The 20,349-nt window shown below is 40.0% G+C and overlaps 1 protein-coding gene across 1 annotated transcript in view; it reads left to right on the forward strand.

The window, feature by feature from the left end:
* The window catches only part of PLXNA2 (plexin A2), a 1,613,917-nt gene that overhangs the window by 1,572,203 nt on the left and 21,365 nt on the right, over positions 1-20,349 (forward strand). The window contains exon 30 of the mRNA XM_044077136.1: positions 18,464-18,676. Within this exon, the coding sequence (XP_043933071.1) occupies positions 18,464-18,676 (213 nt within the window). The remainder of the gene's footprint in view (positions 1-18,463; positions 18,677-20,349) is intronic.

Here is a 20,349-nt window from a genome sequence, read left to right on the forward strand (position 1 = left end):
TAATTAAAAAAATAGAAGATAAAAAATACTGTACTAAGTAGAACATACTACAGTTAATCAGCATTTAAATAGCTGAGAGGCATCATAACATACAAGTTAATTTACAGCTGAAGTTATATATAAGCAGTAAAGGAACAATTTGATGTAATGGACAGGATGACATGCTATACTTGACCAGAAAGGAGGAGGGAGAATGACTGCAGTGTAGAAAAAAGGATTGTATGAAAAGGAAGACAGAGACATATGAGAAATATGTATGGAAATGGAGAGGTGTATGATGATAGATGTAAAACTGATAGGGCAAAGGAAGCCATGTATGAGGAAACATTTAAAAGAGAGATGGTGCGTAATAAAGACAGGGATGACAGAGGGAGTAATTAATGGTGAAGAAGACTACCGAAAAGTGCCTCTAAGACTAGAAAAGCAAAGTGACAGGGACCTGATTGACTGGGGGAGTTCTTCAGCAATGGGGCATTTTCAGGGGGGCTTGCCTTTGCAAGTAATTACTTCTGATTTTAGATCTGAGGTTGAGTAAGAGGTTATATTCTTAATGTTAGCTGTGAGGGCTTCCCAATGTGTCAGTGCTAAGCTGGAGAAGCTGTGTTTTGTACTGTTTAGATTGATTCTGGGTGTAAGGAGTGTAGGCCTTGTGTTAGTTTGACTTAGGCTAAGTAACATTCAAGTTATAAACATATCAAAATAAATACATTTACCCTCGCTGTCACCCAGACTACCACTGTGAATGGTGCTTAGACTGCTGACTTTTGCTGATTTCTTCTCACCTTCACAGACGGTCACCAGTTGTCACAGGTCATGTGAGAATGTCTGTAATGCTTGGATGCATGTTCCTTTACTAGATTAAGTCAACACATGGCTATCCAGATTATTGTAGTGTGGTACCCTATGATAGCTTTAACAGACCAAAGCACATCTGATTATGTGTCTGGGGTATGAAACCCAAATTTTATTAATGTTATGGCTACACCCCCTTAGTCTGATGATGTTTAAGACAGGCATTTGTACACATTGTTGGCATCCTACGGTTGAATAGTTTCTAGAGGGTTAGCTGGAGGAATGGAGGAGAAATTTACTGTAGTCCTGTAATCTATTCTTGCAGTAGAGGGCAGGGTTCCATTCCAGGCACTGTGACAGTCATTGACTGGGGTAAATGATGATTGTGTGCAGTTGTCATCAAAGACCATGTGAAGTGTGCAAAGAATAAATGCATGAGGGAACATATTCAAGCTCATGCTTGAACATCAGTAACATAATCACATGGTGTGGTGGAGCACAGCTAGCTAGCCCTTAAAGCCAATCTATACCATGATAAACTGCGTACTTCCTAAGTTTCTCTCTAAGCAGTCTCACCTATGCCCTATTGGCCATATGTTGTCTCTTGTTGACAAAGGTGTGATGTACCTGACAAAGGGGCATATTAGGCTATGCCATAGCACAAGGACATGGGAGAGCAAATGTGTTAGTAGGGTATAATGAAGGTGTGAATATCAGAATCCTGTGGTAAGGACAGAGACAAAATGTCTGCAAAACACAGCGGCTGCAGCTGCAATAGTCTCTCCCCCCTTCCTTTCATATTTCTCCTTGTCTGAGACAGTTACTAAACCAATTTCAGCTCTGAGCTAGTATTTATGCACAGTCAACATCATTTCAGTGCACTCAGCTGCCTCTTTAGTGTGTTTTTATTTTTCTGTAGTCGTGTCCCTGCATCAAATTGGTATGTATGTAACAGTGAAGTCTGCAGTTGGAACACCAGTCTGTGGGTTATATTTGTATGTAAATTATAAATATTATGGCAGTCTAAAACAAAGAACATTTTTCACTATAACAGCTTCATTTTCTTAGACCACAGCAGTCCCATTGATACTTTCTCCTTCAACTGTGCTCAGTTCATTGTTTTTAGCAGTCCACTGTCTTCCTTCCTTAAGTTTGTTTTTCTTCTTGTGTAACCACTTTTGAGTTCTCAGACAGTATTTGTCTAGAGCTGAACTAATGCATTCTGGCTTACTTTTTCTCATTGTTTTGCTGTTCTGTAAGGATTGAGGTAGGCTTTTGAACTTTGCATTTCAAAGTCCATAGAAACCTGCTTACATACTACAGTTGTTCAAACAGTCAAGTGCATTTGTTTACTGTTATCACAAGACATTGTCCCGTTCGATTCTCAGCTAGAGCGTCTTCTATGTGGAGGCATATGTGAATGGGCGTGCCTTTGTTGAAGGTTGTGCGTCACAGCTGGTAACTCGGCACCTAAAAATCCACTACCAAACAGCGGACCGGAGTTCCGCTGTGGTGACCCATAACCGGGATGAGCCGAAAGACACAGCAACAACAACAACAACAACTACTAGTCAGGTTAAGGTGATATTGGACTACCTCTCCTACTAAAACTGTGTCCAAAAGCAACAATTTATCTACTGGCACAGAGGCATTTTAAACTGCATTGTTCCTTTTACTTATCTCTCAGCAGATTTGTGGCTGTTTATGTTAAGTCACAGATTGTTTTCTCGGGTTCACTCTGCTCTCCTTCCCCCAAATTCCACCCACCCCCTATTACTCTACATTTATACTTAAATAGCACCACCCACATAAGTTCATAGGTGTGTATTAGGCTAATGGCCCTGGAGCCTTTAGAAGCCTAGCCCATTGCCTCTATCAAGTAGAGCCACTGGAGTGATCCCCGGGGTGAACTTTCTATTACCCATCCACTCATCAAGATTTCTCTTGAAGAGGGTCAGCGAGGTTCTCTGTTTGACATGTATGGGGAGTCTATTTCAGAGCATGGCCAGTCTTTGGGTGAGGAACCTGCGCATGTGCTTTTGATTGTGATAATGAGGTTGAGGTCTCTGGAGCATGTGGTGCGGAGAGATTGGAATTTCTTTAGATGTAGCATTTCTAACAGAGCTGGGTCACACATGCCTTTGTAAGTCAACCCGAGATCGCCTCTAAGTAAGTGATATGAGACAGAGAATAGCTGGAGAATTTTGAGTCTGTCCATGCAGGACATGGGTTTAATGCCTATGATCCTCTTTGTGAGGTACTTCTGTGGCCTCTCCAGCTGTTGCAGGTGTCTAGTGAGGTACATGCCAAATGGGGCATTATACTCAATAATTGGTCTAATGAAGGAAGAGTAGAGAGAGAGAGATGATGACCTCTTTCTTCCTGGATGCAAAACCCTTGGTAATGAGATGTGCCACATAGAAGGACTTTCTGACCACAGTGTCAATGTGGTGGTCAAAGGAGAGGATGCTGTCAACATGAGTCCCCAGATCTCTTATAATGCCTTCAGTGTTCAGTGGGCTCCCATCGATGTGGCAATTAGTGAGAACTGAGTTTTTACCAAAGGAGATGATGACGCATTTTTTGGCGTTAAGCTTAAGACCATGGTTTCAACACCAGTCATTGGTCTCAGTGAGGCCTTTCTGTAGGATGTCTGCATCACATGGGGAGTTAATAATGGCTCCCAGCTTGCAGTCATCTGCGATCCTGTCAGCCAGAGTCCCTTTGTGTTGACCTGGACTTCTGAGAAGTAGATGAGAAGTAGATGCCGCAAAGGAGAGGACCCAGGACCAATCCCTGTGGGACTCCACTCGTGACTGGTCAGAAGTCTGACTTGGAGTCCGCTACTTTCACACTGTGTGTTCTATCTGTGAGCCAATTTGCAACCCACCTAGTGATATAGGGGTTGATGCCTAGTTTGATGAGTTTATCAATAATTCCCGAGTGAGGAATGGTATCAAAGTCCTTGGCCAGATTGAGGTAGACTGTATGCACTGCCTTACCTTTATCCACAGCCCTGGTGACTGACTCAAAGAAGTCAACCAGGTTGAGCAGGCATGATCTCCCTTTCACAAAGCCAAATTGTGTGGGGTCTAGAGTTTGGAGATTTCCTATATCTTTGTTAGTCAGGTCCATGATGATGCACTCCATAGCTTTACATATCAGACTCATCAGGCTAATGGGGTGATAATTCCCAGGGTCTGTAGTCACTCCCCCTTTATGAAGAGGGATGACTGTAGCAGTGTGCCATTCAGTAAGGACAAAGCCCAGCTCTGTTTTTAGGCATCCAGAGTCAGCTTTGGAGAAGTTTTTCAAGGTGGTTACCTTTGCCGGGGGTGTGGGTGAGATGTGGATTTCCATGGTGATTAGTTTATGGTTGGATCTGACCAGGGAGGGATTGACTATTGGTGTAGAGCAATGGTCACCCATGTTAGTAATAACCAGGTCAAGGATGTTGCTTCCTCTAGTGGGGGTCAGAATGAGCTGGTCCAGGGCATTGGAATTGATGAATTCCAGGAAACACTGGGGCAGTGTATTGGTGCTTGAGTAGTTTTCCCAGTTGATGGAGGGGTAGTTCAACTCTCCTAGTAAGAGAGTGTTGGGTTGGACCTTGATAGATTCCAGGGTGCTTAGGAACCTGGAGTGAGAGCCTAGGGACATGGGTGGGGACCTATAGCAGGCTTTGACCTGGATCGCCGTCTTACCCAATTTTAGTTGTACCTGAAGTATCTCAGATGCGTTATGCTGGGCTACTAGTCTGGAGGTGTGCTTATCCTTTATGAATATGGAGATACCACCACCTTTGGAGCTTCGGTCCATGTTTTGGGGCCGATACGTGTGGAATGCGTTATAGCCTGGTAGCACAGGGGTGCTTTCTACCACTTTAAACCAGGGCTCTGTTACTGCACAAATGTCAATGTTCTCCATTTTGAGAAGTGCTTTGAGCGAGTGCATCTTGAGATTTAGACTTCTAGCATTGAGCAACATGACCCTCAGATAGCATTTATTTATAGCTGTTACGGTGGTAATTTGGTCTTTGGAACATCGCCTAAAAAGGTACTATAGGGGTGGTAAGAGCCACCTATTCCTCTAACCAGTACCATCAGTTCCGTCCAGTAGGAAAACAATCGGTACAATTACATCCAGTAGTAACACCCACTCTAGTTCACCACCCAAGACTATCTCACAGATTGTCTTAATCCTTGCCTCCTATAACTATGTAATTACATCTCTAAAACCAGCCCACTACCCTCCTAACATGTTTTATCCTAATTTACAACAAAGATAAAACCCAAGATAAACAAGATGCCCCTAAGTCAGTTTATTTTACTTTTTCCCCTCACTCTACTAGCCTTTAAAACCAATTATCACATCCCCCTCCTTCAAATACTTAGGTCTTTATCCAGTCCTCGTAAAGAATATCAACATCTACCCCGCCTGTCTTTCTGCATAACACCCTGTCTCTACAGACAAGCCATATCTGATTTATTTATCTATAAATGTCTTAAAACTAAGCATCCAAACTTACGATCAAATATCAAACCTAAACCAAAATATAACTGGACACACACACTTCCCTCTGTAAAATATTAATTAAACAAATTAGCGGAGATATCACCCTAACCCTGGTCCCACTGTTCTTAAAACCATCACTTCCAACCCAAAAGTAAACCAGTCATCTAATACATCTCACAAAAAACAGAACCCAAACTCACCTTACTAAATATGAACCTAGGAAGTATGTGCAATAAAGTCCATGGCATACATGCTTATCTGACTACATACACTCCTGATGTTGTCATAGTTACTGAAACCTAGTTGAGAAAAAAGAAATGAAGGATAATGACATCACCCATCCCAGGATACAATAAACTCATGCATGACAGACAAAACAAATGTGCAGGTGGTGGAGCAATCATCTATAAAAATTCTGTAATCATTACCTTACTTCCACAGGAGATACCCAAATTTAACAATGCTGAAGTACTAATAACACTTCTAAAATCAACAATACGAAAACTATATGTTTAACACTGATTTATATAGCACCAGGTAATAACGCTGATACTGCTGAAAGCATCCTGTATTGGATATCCCAACAAATTAACCATGAAACTATAAAACTTGGAGACTTAAAAATAGACTGGCAACTCATAAATTCTACTACCCCCACTGAATCCATAAACTTGTACAACTTCAGACAATTAATAACCACATGCACTAGATTCAATATAAATTCAGGGAGACACTCAGCATTAGACTATATTCTTACAAACAAACCAGACAAACTGCCAAAGTAGGCTGCCTCTCAGATAGCATAAATGACCACATTCCAACATATGCTATTAGAACTCACCATAACGTAGATAAACTATTATCTATAATCAAATACAAAATACAACCATTTTCAGCAAAAATACTTTCAATGAAACACTAAAATAATATAACTGGAATTTATTTAGAACAATGCCACTATATACTGCTGTAGAACACTTTAATAATGTATTCTTATAGACCTTAAATAATCTAGCACCAGTATGTAATAAAAGAGTAAAGTCCAACCCCTCACCATGGTTGACAAAAGAAACAAAACAAATCGCAATAAAAATGGATATAAAGCCAGGTAAAACTGGCATAAAAATAAAACTCAAAATGCCCTTAAGCAATTTTGATATCTTAGAAACCTTGCAAAACTCAGGGTCAATCAGGATAAGCAAACACAGTATGCCAACCTACAAGACAAACATATAAACAACCCAAAACATTTTGATCATCACTAAATAAACTACTACACCCTGGCAAGACTACTAATCCCGCTCTAAAAACAGATGATTGGACAGACTCTATTCCCCACACATTTTAATTCCTGCTATATGCATTCATTATCTCTCTTAGACACTAAAACATCTGCCTGTCTCTCTCTACCCATGTCCAATCAAAACCACCCACATCTCTTTAGTTTTAGTCCAGTCCCTACCTTGCTCATAAGACAGTTGCTCCTTAAACTAAAAACTACTTCTGTAGTCATAGACCAACTACCATCAGACTACCTAAAAATGGCTTCAGAAGTCCTAGCCTTCCTTGTGTCTATACTAATTAATAGGTCCATAGCACAAAGATATGTCCCTTCACTGTAGAAAAAATCCTACAGCATACCACTGCACAAAGGCAGCACATCTACAGAGGTTAATAACTACAGACCAATAGCGATTCACTCCCCCCCTCTCCAAAATATTAGAGAAATGCAACCATATGCAGCTAATGTGGTACCTAACCTCAAATAACCTGCTGTCAGAAATGCAACATGGCTTTGGGCCACAGCACAACACCACTACTGCTCTGCTACATTTTACCAGTATAATAAACCAACATAGAAACAGTGGTCTGCTTATGTCCACCACGTTCTTGGACTTATCAAAAGCATCTGATACTGTCTCTCACCAGCAACTGCTCATTCAAATCTCCTTAGTAGGACTTTTAACTATCTGGAAGGCAACAAACAGTTAAATGGCAACAAACCTTCTCATCCTTTCAAACAGTTACTGCTGGTGTCTCTCAGGGCTCTATCCTGGGTCCTCTACTATTTAATATATTTATTAATGACCTCCACACCTCCACTCGCCATGTTTGTTTAGTTCAGTATGCAGATGACTCAACATTAATATGTGTGGCCTCAACAGTAAATAAGCTCCAAGACAATACCCAAAAGTCTTTCTCTTCTGTAGAAACCTGGCTCAAAGAATCAAACCTCTTACTCAACCCCAGGATAACTAAGTTAATGCTTTTCACCTCAAAAAGTTGCCAAAATCAAAAGCAGTCTTTTACCATAAAGTCAGCAAACAAAACTGTTATTGAAACTATAACTCTCAGTAAACTTCTAGGTGTTACAATAGAGATGACAATCTCAAATATAACCACCATATACTGCACAAGATTAAATCTACACACCAGAAACTAGGTTCCCTTTATATGATTAATGGATTCCTTACAGATACTGCAAGAAAAACTCTAGCCACCACCTTCTTACCGCCAACTGTCTTATACGCTGCTCCTATCCTAACAAACTTAAACAATACTCAAAGAAAAAACTTGCCTCCTGCTCAAATAAAATAGCTAAACTTGCCACAAGTCTCTCTTATAGGACCTGCCATTGTCTTAGCTTAAAGCAATTAAGCTGGCTTGAACTGCACAACTGTCTAACATATTTGCAACTAACTACAACATACAAACTCATTCATCATCCAGAAAAATGCCCTGCAATACAAAATATTACTAACCTACTGTCCAGCAAGGGACCTCTGTTCTAGTAACAAATTCTTATCACTTACAAATAAAGCAAACAATGTTGTAGGAGACTCGCTGTGCTCTCAATATGTTAAACTGGAAAGAATCCCCATGCAAATAAAACTCTCTGACAAACTCAGTAGTTTTAAACCACTGCTTAAACAACATCTTAACCAATCCTGGTCCTATACGTGCTCATCACAGAGTTAAAATGTTTTCACTGTACAATACTATCTAAATACTCTCCTTAAACATAATATTCTCAACCTCTTACTGAAATGACAAAACAATTTTTATACATAATTGCTGCCTGCAATCCACTAAGTTGCACATGCGCTTTCTCTTTAGTAACTTCCACCTCTGTAAAATCTTAAAATGTATATGTATAAATGTAACTACTGTTTGAGTATAAATGTAGATAGAAATGCAATTACTGTTTGTGTATAAATGTAAACAGAAATGTAACTACTCTGGGTTTGACTGGGAGTTAGTATAATGCAATGTAAGCAAATGGAGCTTTTCTCACTAGGCCTCCGCTGAAAACAGGTATTACCCAGTCGGAATTTCCTGGTAAACAAAGACAAATAAATAGTCACTGCTCATGAAAGCCATATTTGGCTTTCAAAGGTCTGGCTCCCTCCTCAACCCCCCCCCCCCTTAAAACAAAGTCCTGTGCATAAAAAGCACATTTGTGCTATACAACATTATTTGCGTATTATTTGTGTTATTTATTTACTTCCATCCTTCCCTATCTCCTGCAATTCAAGCCTTCACAGCATCAGTCAGAACTCCTTTCACAGATGCAAGGTGTTGTGAGGCATGATGGGGAGCACTAGCACACTGAAGACAAGTGCTGAAGTGAAGCACTTTAGTAAGAAAAGAGCCTTTTTTGGCTTCTGCAAGAAAGCCGATTAACCTTCTTGATTGGCATCTGTTGTTGCTGTGGCCACTGTGTGTTGCAGGCATTTTGAATTGTGGAGGCGGTCGATTTAAAACCATCACAGCATTAATAGTTCACCCTTCAATACCCATGATTATTATCTGATTCCCAATACTGCATAGTTTTCAATACAGAACAGAACTGAAAAAAACTACAGTAGTCATGAAAACGTTTTCTGTATGTCCACGAGGCACATGCATCTTAACAAAAATAGTGCTTTTCAAAGTTTTGCTTTACATTTTATGCATTCCAAAATATGTTTATACTGCCACTGTTGACCTACTAACTTTCAGGGGGAAAATAATGAGTATTTAATACTGGTAGATTAAAAAGATGCAGGAGTTTATTAACATTGTAAGGCAGGTTAGCAGACATAACTGTTACAAGTAAAGAAGGCATCATGGAAGGTTACAAAATGATACAGGGCACTCATGGAGGCATCAAGATGGTATAAAGTACTCAAGTTATAAACAAGAAAATGCATTAATATGTACTCTAAGTAAGACATACAGCCTACCTCTTCTGGCTTATACAATATTTTAAAATGTATAAAGCTTTTAATGGTGATCTCGCTCACTCTGATGAATCATATTTGACTTCTAGAGTGATCCTGTGAGCAACCACTGCTATGTGCTGAATTTACAAGACAAAGGGGAACACAGAAGTACATTTTCAGGTCTTTCTTTTGTATCAAGCATGCATGCACACACCTACAAACAATTTAGATTCCCCCATCCACCTTACTGCATGTCTTTGGCATGTGTTAGGAAACCAGAGCATCCAGACAAATCCCACTGGAACATAGGGGGGAGATGCAGACTAGCACATATCATAAACACGGGTGCTATTGGTCCATTTCCATAAAGGAATGTCGTGATGAAGATGGTATGTCATCATATGACCTCTCTGTTGCTAGTTGGATGGAATCCATGAGTTTTGTGATGTGTCAGCTCTTACTCTCCCCTGTCACAGGTCTTTGTTATTGGCAAACAAAATTCAGGACAAGATGTAGTGCTTTGAACTGCATTCTTTTAACATTAATTGGTCCTGGTGTTGTCAGCAAAAACTTCTATAAAATACATTAAATCACATCTCAATGATTGTGCCAAACTGCAGTTACATCTCTTTTATATATAATATATTTAAAGAGACAGGTACATATCACACATTACATGACCATAGACGATAGTTCTGTCTCAAATTTGTTTCCATATTAAATCAAATGTGCATGCTACAGTAAGGGGATAGATATAAGTTATAAGTCAGTTTTGGTCATTCTTTGCAATACTGAATAGGTTATCAGCAGACTACAAAAAGTCTACTGCTTCCTGTCAGTCTTCATTTTGTTAACTAGTCTTTATTTGTTAGACAAAGGCAAAACACCTAATGTCATTTTAAATCTCAGATGTCAAATATACACATAGCAGGATGCATTTGTCAGATGTCAGATCTTGCAAAATTAATTTGGTTGCGGAATCATCATCTCTGCATGTGTCAGATGTATCACTGTGCCACTGTGACTAATACACTTGATTAGTAAAGGCATCACCTTGAGAGCAAAAGAGTTTATAATCCCTCTATACTCGGCACTAATCCGGCTCATAATTATTATGATTATAATGCACTGTTTGGCATGTACCGTACAAAGCACCTGCAGTAATTGGAGAGAGCACAGAGGTTTCTAATAAAGATGATCAAGGGACTCCAGCACAAGCCTTACACAGACTGACTAAAGTCCCTGTCACTATACTCTGTATTGCATAGACTTCTTAGAGGAGACTTATGCCTGGCCTACAGAGCAATCTCAGACCCAAACCTAAAGAAATTACTGCATATCCGTAAATCAAATGGGACTAGCGCTACCCATTCCAGGGACCTAAATATGGCCTGAGACTTAAATAAGACATGCTGGAGGACAGATTTATCTCCCAGTGACTGCTACATGTTTGGAATAGGCTACCTATTCATGTGAAGCAGAGCACCTCTATGACACAGTTCAAGAGGAACCAGGAAAAGTGGAGGGGGCACCATGGATTCTTACTAGGCATAGTGCCCACAACCCTCCAGGACATGGGCAGTCATCACTAAATGCAATCTTGGGTATTAAATAGCATTTCAATGGTATTACATTGGGATGAAACCGCTCAGCTTGAAATGATCTCTGGGTCGATAACCTAGTAATCTCATATAATCCAATGAATAAGTAATACATAGTAGTCATAAAATGGGATAGGTTCCATTTGAAGAATCTAATTTATCTCACCAAGTGATATGCAAGGCCTAATTCTATGTGATAATATTTTTCTGTCCTTAAGTTTACTTAACTGTAACAACGGGTTAGCATTCATGTCCCTGGAAAAGCATTTAAACCAAAGATGAACTGTACAACATGAACAATTTGTAAAGCTGTGTTTTTAATGCTCAGTAAAACATTAACAGAGTAATAATTTCATTTATGATAAACAAACTCTATTCCCTGTCTTATCAGAATTCTGTTTCTTCGCACATAGCCCTACCAACATACAACTTAACTATTTATATTTTCTTTTATTATTTTTCTGAGTATGTATTATATCTTGTTATCAGGTGTATATACACGTATAATTCTTCATTAATTAGGATTATGTCAGTCAGCTTTGTATTCTGTAGTGCATTCAAGGTTAAGTATGTGGAAAGGTTTCCTGGAACAATGCAGCTACGTTAAGCTTTCCTTTTAGGTTTCTCTGTGCATCTGCATCTGGCAGAATATGCCAGCTCTTAGCTGTTGTGGAAAGTGTCTTACCATCTGTGTAGTCCTTTATGCTGCTGTGATAGCAGCCCTAGTGGGTTTTGTATTTCAAGCAACTACGGCAACCTCCCAGGATGGAAAAAGAATGCAGTGTGCATCATATTCCTAATGACTACTGCAGGGTTCTTAAGTAGAGAGAGTGCATTTGTGACAGTGCCCAGACTTTGCCCAGGGCCACCCTCTGACAACTATTTAGCTATGTTTGTGAAATATGGAAATAAAATCCTACGCAGCAGTCTAAATCACATTGTCAGAGAAACAATACTTAATACCAAGTGTACAGTAAAGTACTAAAAGGGCCTGTTCATTTGTTTATGTTTGCAATTCTAACTGAACTAATTTTGATTAAAAATCCATTTATCACACAGTTTAATTAGCTGAATGTACTGTATATTACGGAGCCAGACAGCTGTTAAAACACTGGGACATTATCAGAATGTATATGGCAGCGTTGTTCTAGGCTTGAGCCAGTGCTAGCATTTTCCACAATGTTGAAAACCACAAGTGTTTTGATGTTGTTCAGTAAACTGATACAGCACAGCATGGGGTGCTGAAGAGATTGCTAGTATTAGTTAACTGTATATTTGTAATCGAGCTACCCCATTTCTAAAACGTGTGTGCTTATTCATTAAATAGAATTGTGTGTATTAAAAAACTAACACTAATTCCATGCTACTTCTAAAATTAATTTCATTTCAGTTTAAGTGAAGAACTTTAATTTTTATACCTTTGTGCTATTTCCTCCTTCATTTCACCTTCCCAGTCACTAATGTGGGGAAAATGCTCGGGCACCATAACTATGCTTTAAGAAGACATCTCATTCTATCCCGGTTTTGGTTACTTTCAAAGGATCTTGACTATTAAATGACCACATTCTTGGCTAAGAAACGTATTCATTGAGTAGATATTACTTTGTGAGCTCAGATGCGTCTTCTCAACCCACAGCATGTGTTAATTTATAAACATTCCGTTCTGAGCCATGTAAATGTGTGGCTTAAATTCCAGATTTTTGCAGAAGTCAGGCTGCTGACAAATTTGATCTCAAGCAAAGCTGGAGGATAGGCTTCTGTTAGATGAACATGCATCAGTTTATTAGTTGTAGAGCTCCAGGAAGAAGTCTTAGTACTTGCCCCAAGAAACCTCCACTGTGACATTCTGACCAGTAGAACTCTTCTGTCTAGTGGGCAGGCTTAGCAGCCTACCTTGTCTTGCTGCAAAGAAGTCTTTTTTCAGCTAAAGAATTTGAGTTGCATAATGCCCGATGGGACTGGGTCCAGTTCTTTTCCTGGTCGGTGTGTCCTCTGTTCAGTGTAGAATTTTTCCGTAAAATTGAAACAAGGCCTTAGTAATTCCTCTGCTTAAAAAGGCTGGTTTTGATGCAGATTACCTGGATAATTATAACCCATCTGAAACCTTACATATGTTTCTTGATAAGCTCATGAGCACAAACAAATTCATGTTTGAATGACAACATCTGAGATTTTCTCTAGTCTGGGTTTCGGTCCAGACATTGTACAAAGAGAGTTCTTACTAGTATCTTTAATGACCTCATTCTTGTGAGAGACTGACATTCTTATCCAGTCTTTTTCTCATCTGTCTGCAGCATTTTATGCTATTTACCATGGGAATGTTTGAGGCATTACTGTTAGATAGGCATTGCCCTCTAACGGGTTGCATTCTTGCTTTCCTGATGTTGTCAGAAAGTGCTATCTCATGTTAGTTGTTCCTCCTGTCCCATTTTCTGACCCATGGTTTCCATTTCTGTCTTTTCATTAGGAGATATTATTCATTGGAGATGCCTACAATATTACAGTTATGACACACAGCTGTACCTCTCCTGTCAAGAATTTGTGTTAGCCCGATCTGGGCCCCATAGTGCAAAGTGATACAGCTGTTACTGTGACTGTGGTAACCTACGTTTGGCTAGTGGCTTAGGTACTGACCACTAAATGGAAGAGGGTCGAAGTAAGTGACTGGTGTTAGCTTCTTATCTTGATTGGAGGTTGAGGGGTGAGACAACATCAGACCATTCATTGTAATAGCAACATCTATTAAAAGACAAGTGTATCGTTGGCAGCAGCGGACCTAGCAGTGTTTGTATTGCAAGTTAATGGAGACCTCCTTATGCAGTAGCAAGCACACTTGCTTTCCTTTTGAAACAATTGCAAATATCACAATGAAGCCATGGGAGACTTAGGTTAGGATGGCCTGCCTGATTATGTACTTTCTCCTTTAGCCAATAACAGAGGGATGGAGCTGTTCTGCCAGAGAGTTGGACCCAGCTATCATTCTAAATGGGGCACCTGCACTCCTGGGGAGAGAATGAATGTGTTGTAGGACTCTTACTCTGCCTAGGACGAGTCCATTATGTCCCAGAATAAGGAGAGAATGGTGAGCTCACCTTAGTGTCCAGTACATGTCCATCAGGATAATGAACAAGTTATTTGGGTGAAGTTACAGGAGCCATTGGGTCAGGCAGGTAGACAGAGGAAGGAGAAAATATATATTTTGGTCTTAAACAAATCCACTGCAGACATGGAATGCATCCTGTACTGGCTGTTAGACAATTGGCTTATGCCCAGCACCTCCAAGACACTGGGTATTGCTGTTTATGCTAGTCTGCAACTCTTCTGCCCCAGTGTTGTCCCCAGACATTATTTACAGTGGTGACCAAATGGAATTTGTGTTAGAGGTGCAGAACTTAGGGATGAGTTTTGATGACCAGGTCACCCTCAATGACTAGGTATCTACCATTTTCAAGTACTCTTGTTTCCATGTGAGGCATGTTATCCTCATTGGGCACCTTTCAACTGTGGATCTTCCAGTAGTGGTACTTGCCATGGTTTCCTGGTGGTACTGCTGGGATTCCAGACTCACAGCTTTATCTGCAGCGGGTACAGAATTCTGCAGCTGAGCTACTGATGTGGGTAGCTAGATACTGTCATATTACACTGATTCTGCAGAGCCTGGTAGCCAGGGGCATCACAGATTGCTTATAAAGTTCTGGATATACTTTATTTGACCTTTTATGACTAAGATCCCCCTTACCTTAAAGAGTATATGGTCTAATGTCAGTCAACATCTACTGTGCGTTAATCCGTCCGGTGTTTTTCAAAGTCCCAAAAGTCCACTTGAGTTCATCTGTTGAACATTGATTTACATTTACCTTTGGAATACCTTAGCAGGTTGGTTGAGCAGGTCAATGACTGATCTTAAATGATCCTTGAAGGAGTATAATTTTAGACTCACATACAAGGTGTGATGCTGGCATCCAGTATTATACTGAGCTGCGTTGTATATGTTTACCTTTCTTTCTACTGCTTACTACTGGGTTTATTATCTCCCTGTGGTTTTGTTGTACTAGTGTTTAGGTTGTAAGCACTTACATTTGAATAAGAATATAAGCATGATGAATGTTGCTATTCTTGAATCAGTTGAGGTTTATTATGACTGATGTAAGAAGTAACATAATTCTCTACCTGCTGAAGATGAGCAAGGTCACTCTTCACTATTCCAGAGTTTTAGTGCTTTGTAGTAATTCATTTTAGAGACCAACCCTGAAGATAGAATTTAGTACTTAATTCAGGAAATGTTCTTTACATGGAAATATGATGATTTATCTGCCAATATCTGGCCCTTTAGTGTGAGTGAATTGTAATGTATAATGCCAGTATTCAACAGACACACAGTGCAAACTGCAGCCAACTGTCATCAAGAATGAAGAATAGAGACAGGAGGGGGACCAGTGTCATACACAAAGATTGTCTCATTATTTGATAGGTACAGGTTAAGAAGACTGTCTTCCATCCAGGATAGGATGGGCCTTCAACAAGTTTTCAAGGGTAGTAAAATCAATTACAGGTGACTACTGCAGAAAGGAGATGTAATGTTGTATGTCATAGGTTAACAGTGATACTGAATATAACTGTGACTTCCCTTCTCTGGGCCAGTGATCAAGAAGCCTCAATCCTCACCACTAACACTGGTGGGGAATGTTCACTGAGAAAAAATATACACACACACAGTATTTCCAGATGCAGCTCTCTGCACCAAATGCAGTTTACCTTAAGAGCACACAGGGAATGCACACTCCAGTCCTGGAGCTGGGCTTTGTTTCCAGGCCCCAGTTAAGACTCCCCAGTGACACAGCTATAGAATTGAGTCCTTAGCTGAGTATTCCAAGCCAAGTCCTCCACCACCCTCTCTGTGAAATCAGTGCTCTCAGCGTCCCTATTCAAAGTAGCTGACACACACACACACACACACACACACACACACACACACACACACACACACACACACACACACACACACACACACACACACACACACACACACACACACACACACACACACACACACACACACACACCTGGGAAAGGCTGGTACAGCTTACCTGCTTTGCTACCTCCACCCAGACTGTAAGGTAGATACACTGTCACCAGAACACCCAAAGCCAGATACTCTTAAGGCTTTTACAAGGATACCCAATTACACTTAGTGAAATTAATATTTATACAAATGGTAGCATTTGACCAAACAGAAAGGCTTTGAAGAACATGCAATACAGTGTCACTAAATAAATGCAAGTGCTCTCAAAGGTTAAATATATTCTAAAGGATCAGGCACAATGAAAATATACCTATATTTGATAATAAATAATAAAAAAAGAAAATATGAAAATACTGAATATTTACAATAATCAGCAGAGTTTAAATTCACAGGAAATATAAAAAACAACACAGATGGAAAAACTCAGACAGACACAGAAAAACAATATTTAGCTAATCTCACTATATTTTCTAATTGACTAAAGAATTACTGTTCCCCCGTTACTTACTAAAGCAAAATAAGATGAAGTGGATGAGTGCCTTTGTAGTCAAGTCCAAGACAGAGTGCCTCTATCACATCTCCCACTAGGATTTAAATACAATTTCAGTGCTGGCTGCAGAGTGACATCACATCTGGTCACCTGACTATGTGGTTCCCACACTACCCCCTCATTAGCAACTGAACCAGGATTTGACCCAGATATGTCACAATACACACACAAAACTTTACTAAGGCTTAATACAGCATCTGGAAGCTATAAAACAATTCCAACACTTCCACCCTTCCTGCAGAAAGGCTTTTCACAGACATTGCATCTCTGGGTGCATTCAGACCTGTCAGATAAAATCTTTATGGCCTAAACCAAGTCATTTAATTTCAGGCTGTTTTTCTTAAGGTTAGCTGGGATGAGCATAACCCCTTCCCTTCCAGTATCCTCTGTTAAAAGATATATATTTAATGAGTTACAACAATGCAGTCTGACATACATGTATATTTCTTTTCTGTCCAGCAGGAGCCTCTGTTGGTACATTTTTAACACAACTTTACAAATACATTTTAACACAAGCATCTATACAAATCAGTTTGATCTTCAAATGGCATATAATTATTTTCAAAATTGCAGCTTGCTATGCTGGCATGTGTTACACATGCACTGTCTTACTCCCCCTAGCACAGCTGGCACTACCTTACATCATCACAATAACTACCTTAAATGACATGCCTTAATGGTAGCATACACACTGTGAATAACATAGGAACAAGGGTCAAGCCATGCGACACTCCTGAATCAAGTGGGTGATTATCAGATGATTAAAACCTGACACAACTCGCTGATAGTTGTGTGTTAAAATAAATGGAATGATGACATTCCTGTCACTGATATTGCCCTTTAAGCAATCATTTGCTATGCCTGAATGGAAAACAGAATAACCCCAGGATTCAGTAACTCCTACCTTAAGTGGACACCGTTCTGAGTGAATAAACAACATAGACATAATTCACACCTTTTTCCTCCTCCTAATTTTAGTTTTCTTACTGAAATTCTTGCAGCTATAAATATATACAGGGATTCATAAAGATTACCGCAGAGTGTAGAGTGCATGTACACTCAGTGCAATCTTTCTGAGTGACTAGAAAGCACAAACATGTGATAAGAATGTTCTTGAATACATATGTGTACACTTAGTATAGGCTTTATTGAATCTGGCCCTAAATTTATTAAGAAGTGTGTAAAATCGAAGTCACTTGTACAGATTCACAGTTCAGATGGAAGTGTGCTGCCCTTTTTTTTTTTTTTTTGCTTATAAGAAATAGAAGTCATTTATAAGTACACTGTAATTAAGAGTACATTTTGAGAAAAGTGATTTTTGATGTTATATATATGTGCTGTGGTTAGTCACTGTCTGGAAAAGCTGCACTCTTTCGTAAAGTCACTTGACCTTTTAACCTTGCTTGCATAATCTGAGCAAACATAGTACAGCCATTACATTACTGTAGTTTTATGAGCTGCCCTTGCCTACTATTCGGATTTGTAGAATTTAGTGCAGTGTCTCAATATGCAAACTGTCTTAATGCTGTAATCAACCAATCACAATATTAGAATATGACAGGCAGATCACCTTCTACAACATCTACAGAATGCAACCAGATAAACAGTTGAGGTTGGTAATCTAGTTGTTTGATTTGTACCCTTGCCCATGCATTATTCTTTTGGTTTCATGTTAGTAGATATCTGTGTGGCGTAAGGGTAAATGTTATAAGAATATTTTATTGAAATATTTCTGTTGGTTAATAAACTTTTTTTTTTTTTGCTGTTTTCCTTGCAGCCTGCCACTTCGATTTTGGGTGAATGTGATTAAAAACCCTCAGTTTGTATTTGATATCCACAAAAGCAGCATTACAGATGCTTGCCTTTCTGTTGTAGCCCAGACATTTATGGATTCTTGTTCCACATCAGAGCATCGCCTGGGCAAAGACTCTCCATCCAACAAGCTGCTTTATGCTAAGGACATCCCCAATTACAAGAGCTGGGTGGAAAGGTCAGTAGTTATTACTATTGTTGCTCTTCCCAAACTGCAGCTGTGGCTTTGAGAGCCTTTTGTTACTGTTATTTTATATTTATTTTCAGTTGCCTTCCAGTACTGGTGCCTCCAGTGAATTGCAGGGATGACCGATTTGTTTTACACTCATACTTACAGTACCATAGAAATATCAAAGACATCTTTTCCTTAACTGAAATATGGAAACCTGAGACACACAGCATGAAGTTATGGGAAAGAGTAGTGGAAGCTAGGTTAAGAAGGGAGGTGATGATTAGTGATCAGCAGTATGGTTTCATGCCAGGGAAGAGCACTACAGATACAATGTTTGCTCTGAGAGTGTTGATGGAGAAGTACAGAGAAGGTCAGAAGGAGTTGCATTGTGTCTTTGTGGATTTAGAGAAAGCATATGACAGGGTGCCTAGAGAGGAGTTGTGGCATTGTATGAGAAAGTTGGGAGTGTCAGAGAAGTATGTGAGAGTGGTACAGGATATGTACGAGGGTAGTGTGACAGCGGTGAGGTCTGCGGTGGGAGTGACGGATGCGTTTAAGGTGGAGGTGGGATTACATCAAGGATCAGCTCTGAGCCCTTTCTTATTTGCAATGGTGATGGACAGGCTGACAGATGAGATCAGACAGGAGTCCCCGTGGACTATGATGTTTGCAGATGACATTGTGATCTATAGTGAGAGTAGGGAACAGGTGGAGGAGACCCTGGAGAGGTGGAGATATGCTCTAGAGAGAAGAGGAATGAAGGTCAGCAGGACTAAGACAGAATATATGTGTGTGAATGAGAGGGAGGACAGAGGAATGATGAGGATGCAGGGAGTAGAGGTGGTGAAGGTGAATGAGTTTAAGTACTTGGGATCAACAGTTCAGAGTAATGGTGAGCGTGGAAGAGAGGTGAAGAAGAGTACAGGCAGGATGGAGTGGGTGGAGAAGAGTGTCAGGAGTGATTTGTGACAGACGAGTACCAGTAAGAGTGAAAGGGAAGATCTACAAGAGGGTAGTGAGACCAGCTATGTTATACGGGTTGGAGACAGTGGCATTGACAAAAAGGCAGGAGTTAGGGCTTGACGTGGCAAAGTTGAAGATGTTAAGATTTTCACTGGGTGTGACGAGGATGGACAGTATTAGGAATAAGTATATTAGAGGGTCAGCCCAGGTTGGAAGGTTTGGAGACAAAGCCAGAGAGGCAAGATTACTATGGTCTGGACATGTGCTGAGGAAGGATGCATAGTATATTGGGAAAAAGATGCTAAGAATGAAGCTGCCAGGCAACAGGAAAAGAGGAAGGCCTAAGGTAAGGTTTATGGATGTGGTGAGAGAGGACATGCAGGCGGTTGGTGTGACAGAGCAAGATGCAGAGGACAGGAAGAAATGGAAACAGTTGATCTGCTGTGGCGACCCCTAAGGGGAGCAGCCGAAAGAAGAAGAAGAAGAGACAATGTGCTGTAGAAATGTTAAAGTTCACAGAGCAAGCTCTCATAAAATTTGGGATAGTGAAATATAAATATGCTAACAAAGTTGTTTCACTTGTAAATAAAAAATGGATGTGTTAACCCCTTTCCCCCAAGGATTTTGGCCGATAGAGGAACAAAATAAAACATACAAGTTTCTATAATCCATCACCGATTCTCAAATTGTCTGGGCTTGGAAAAGGTTATAAGAAA

Source organism: Protopterus annectens, chromosome 7.part0, assembly GCF_019279795.1.
Source record: "Protopterus annectens isolate FY-2018-M chromosome 7.part0, PAN1.0, whole genome shotgun sequence".
Lineage (NCBI taxonomy): Eukaryota > Metazoa > Chordata > Ceratodontiformes > Protopteridae > Protopterus > Protopterus annectens.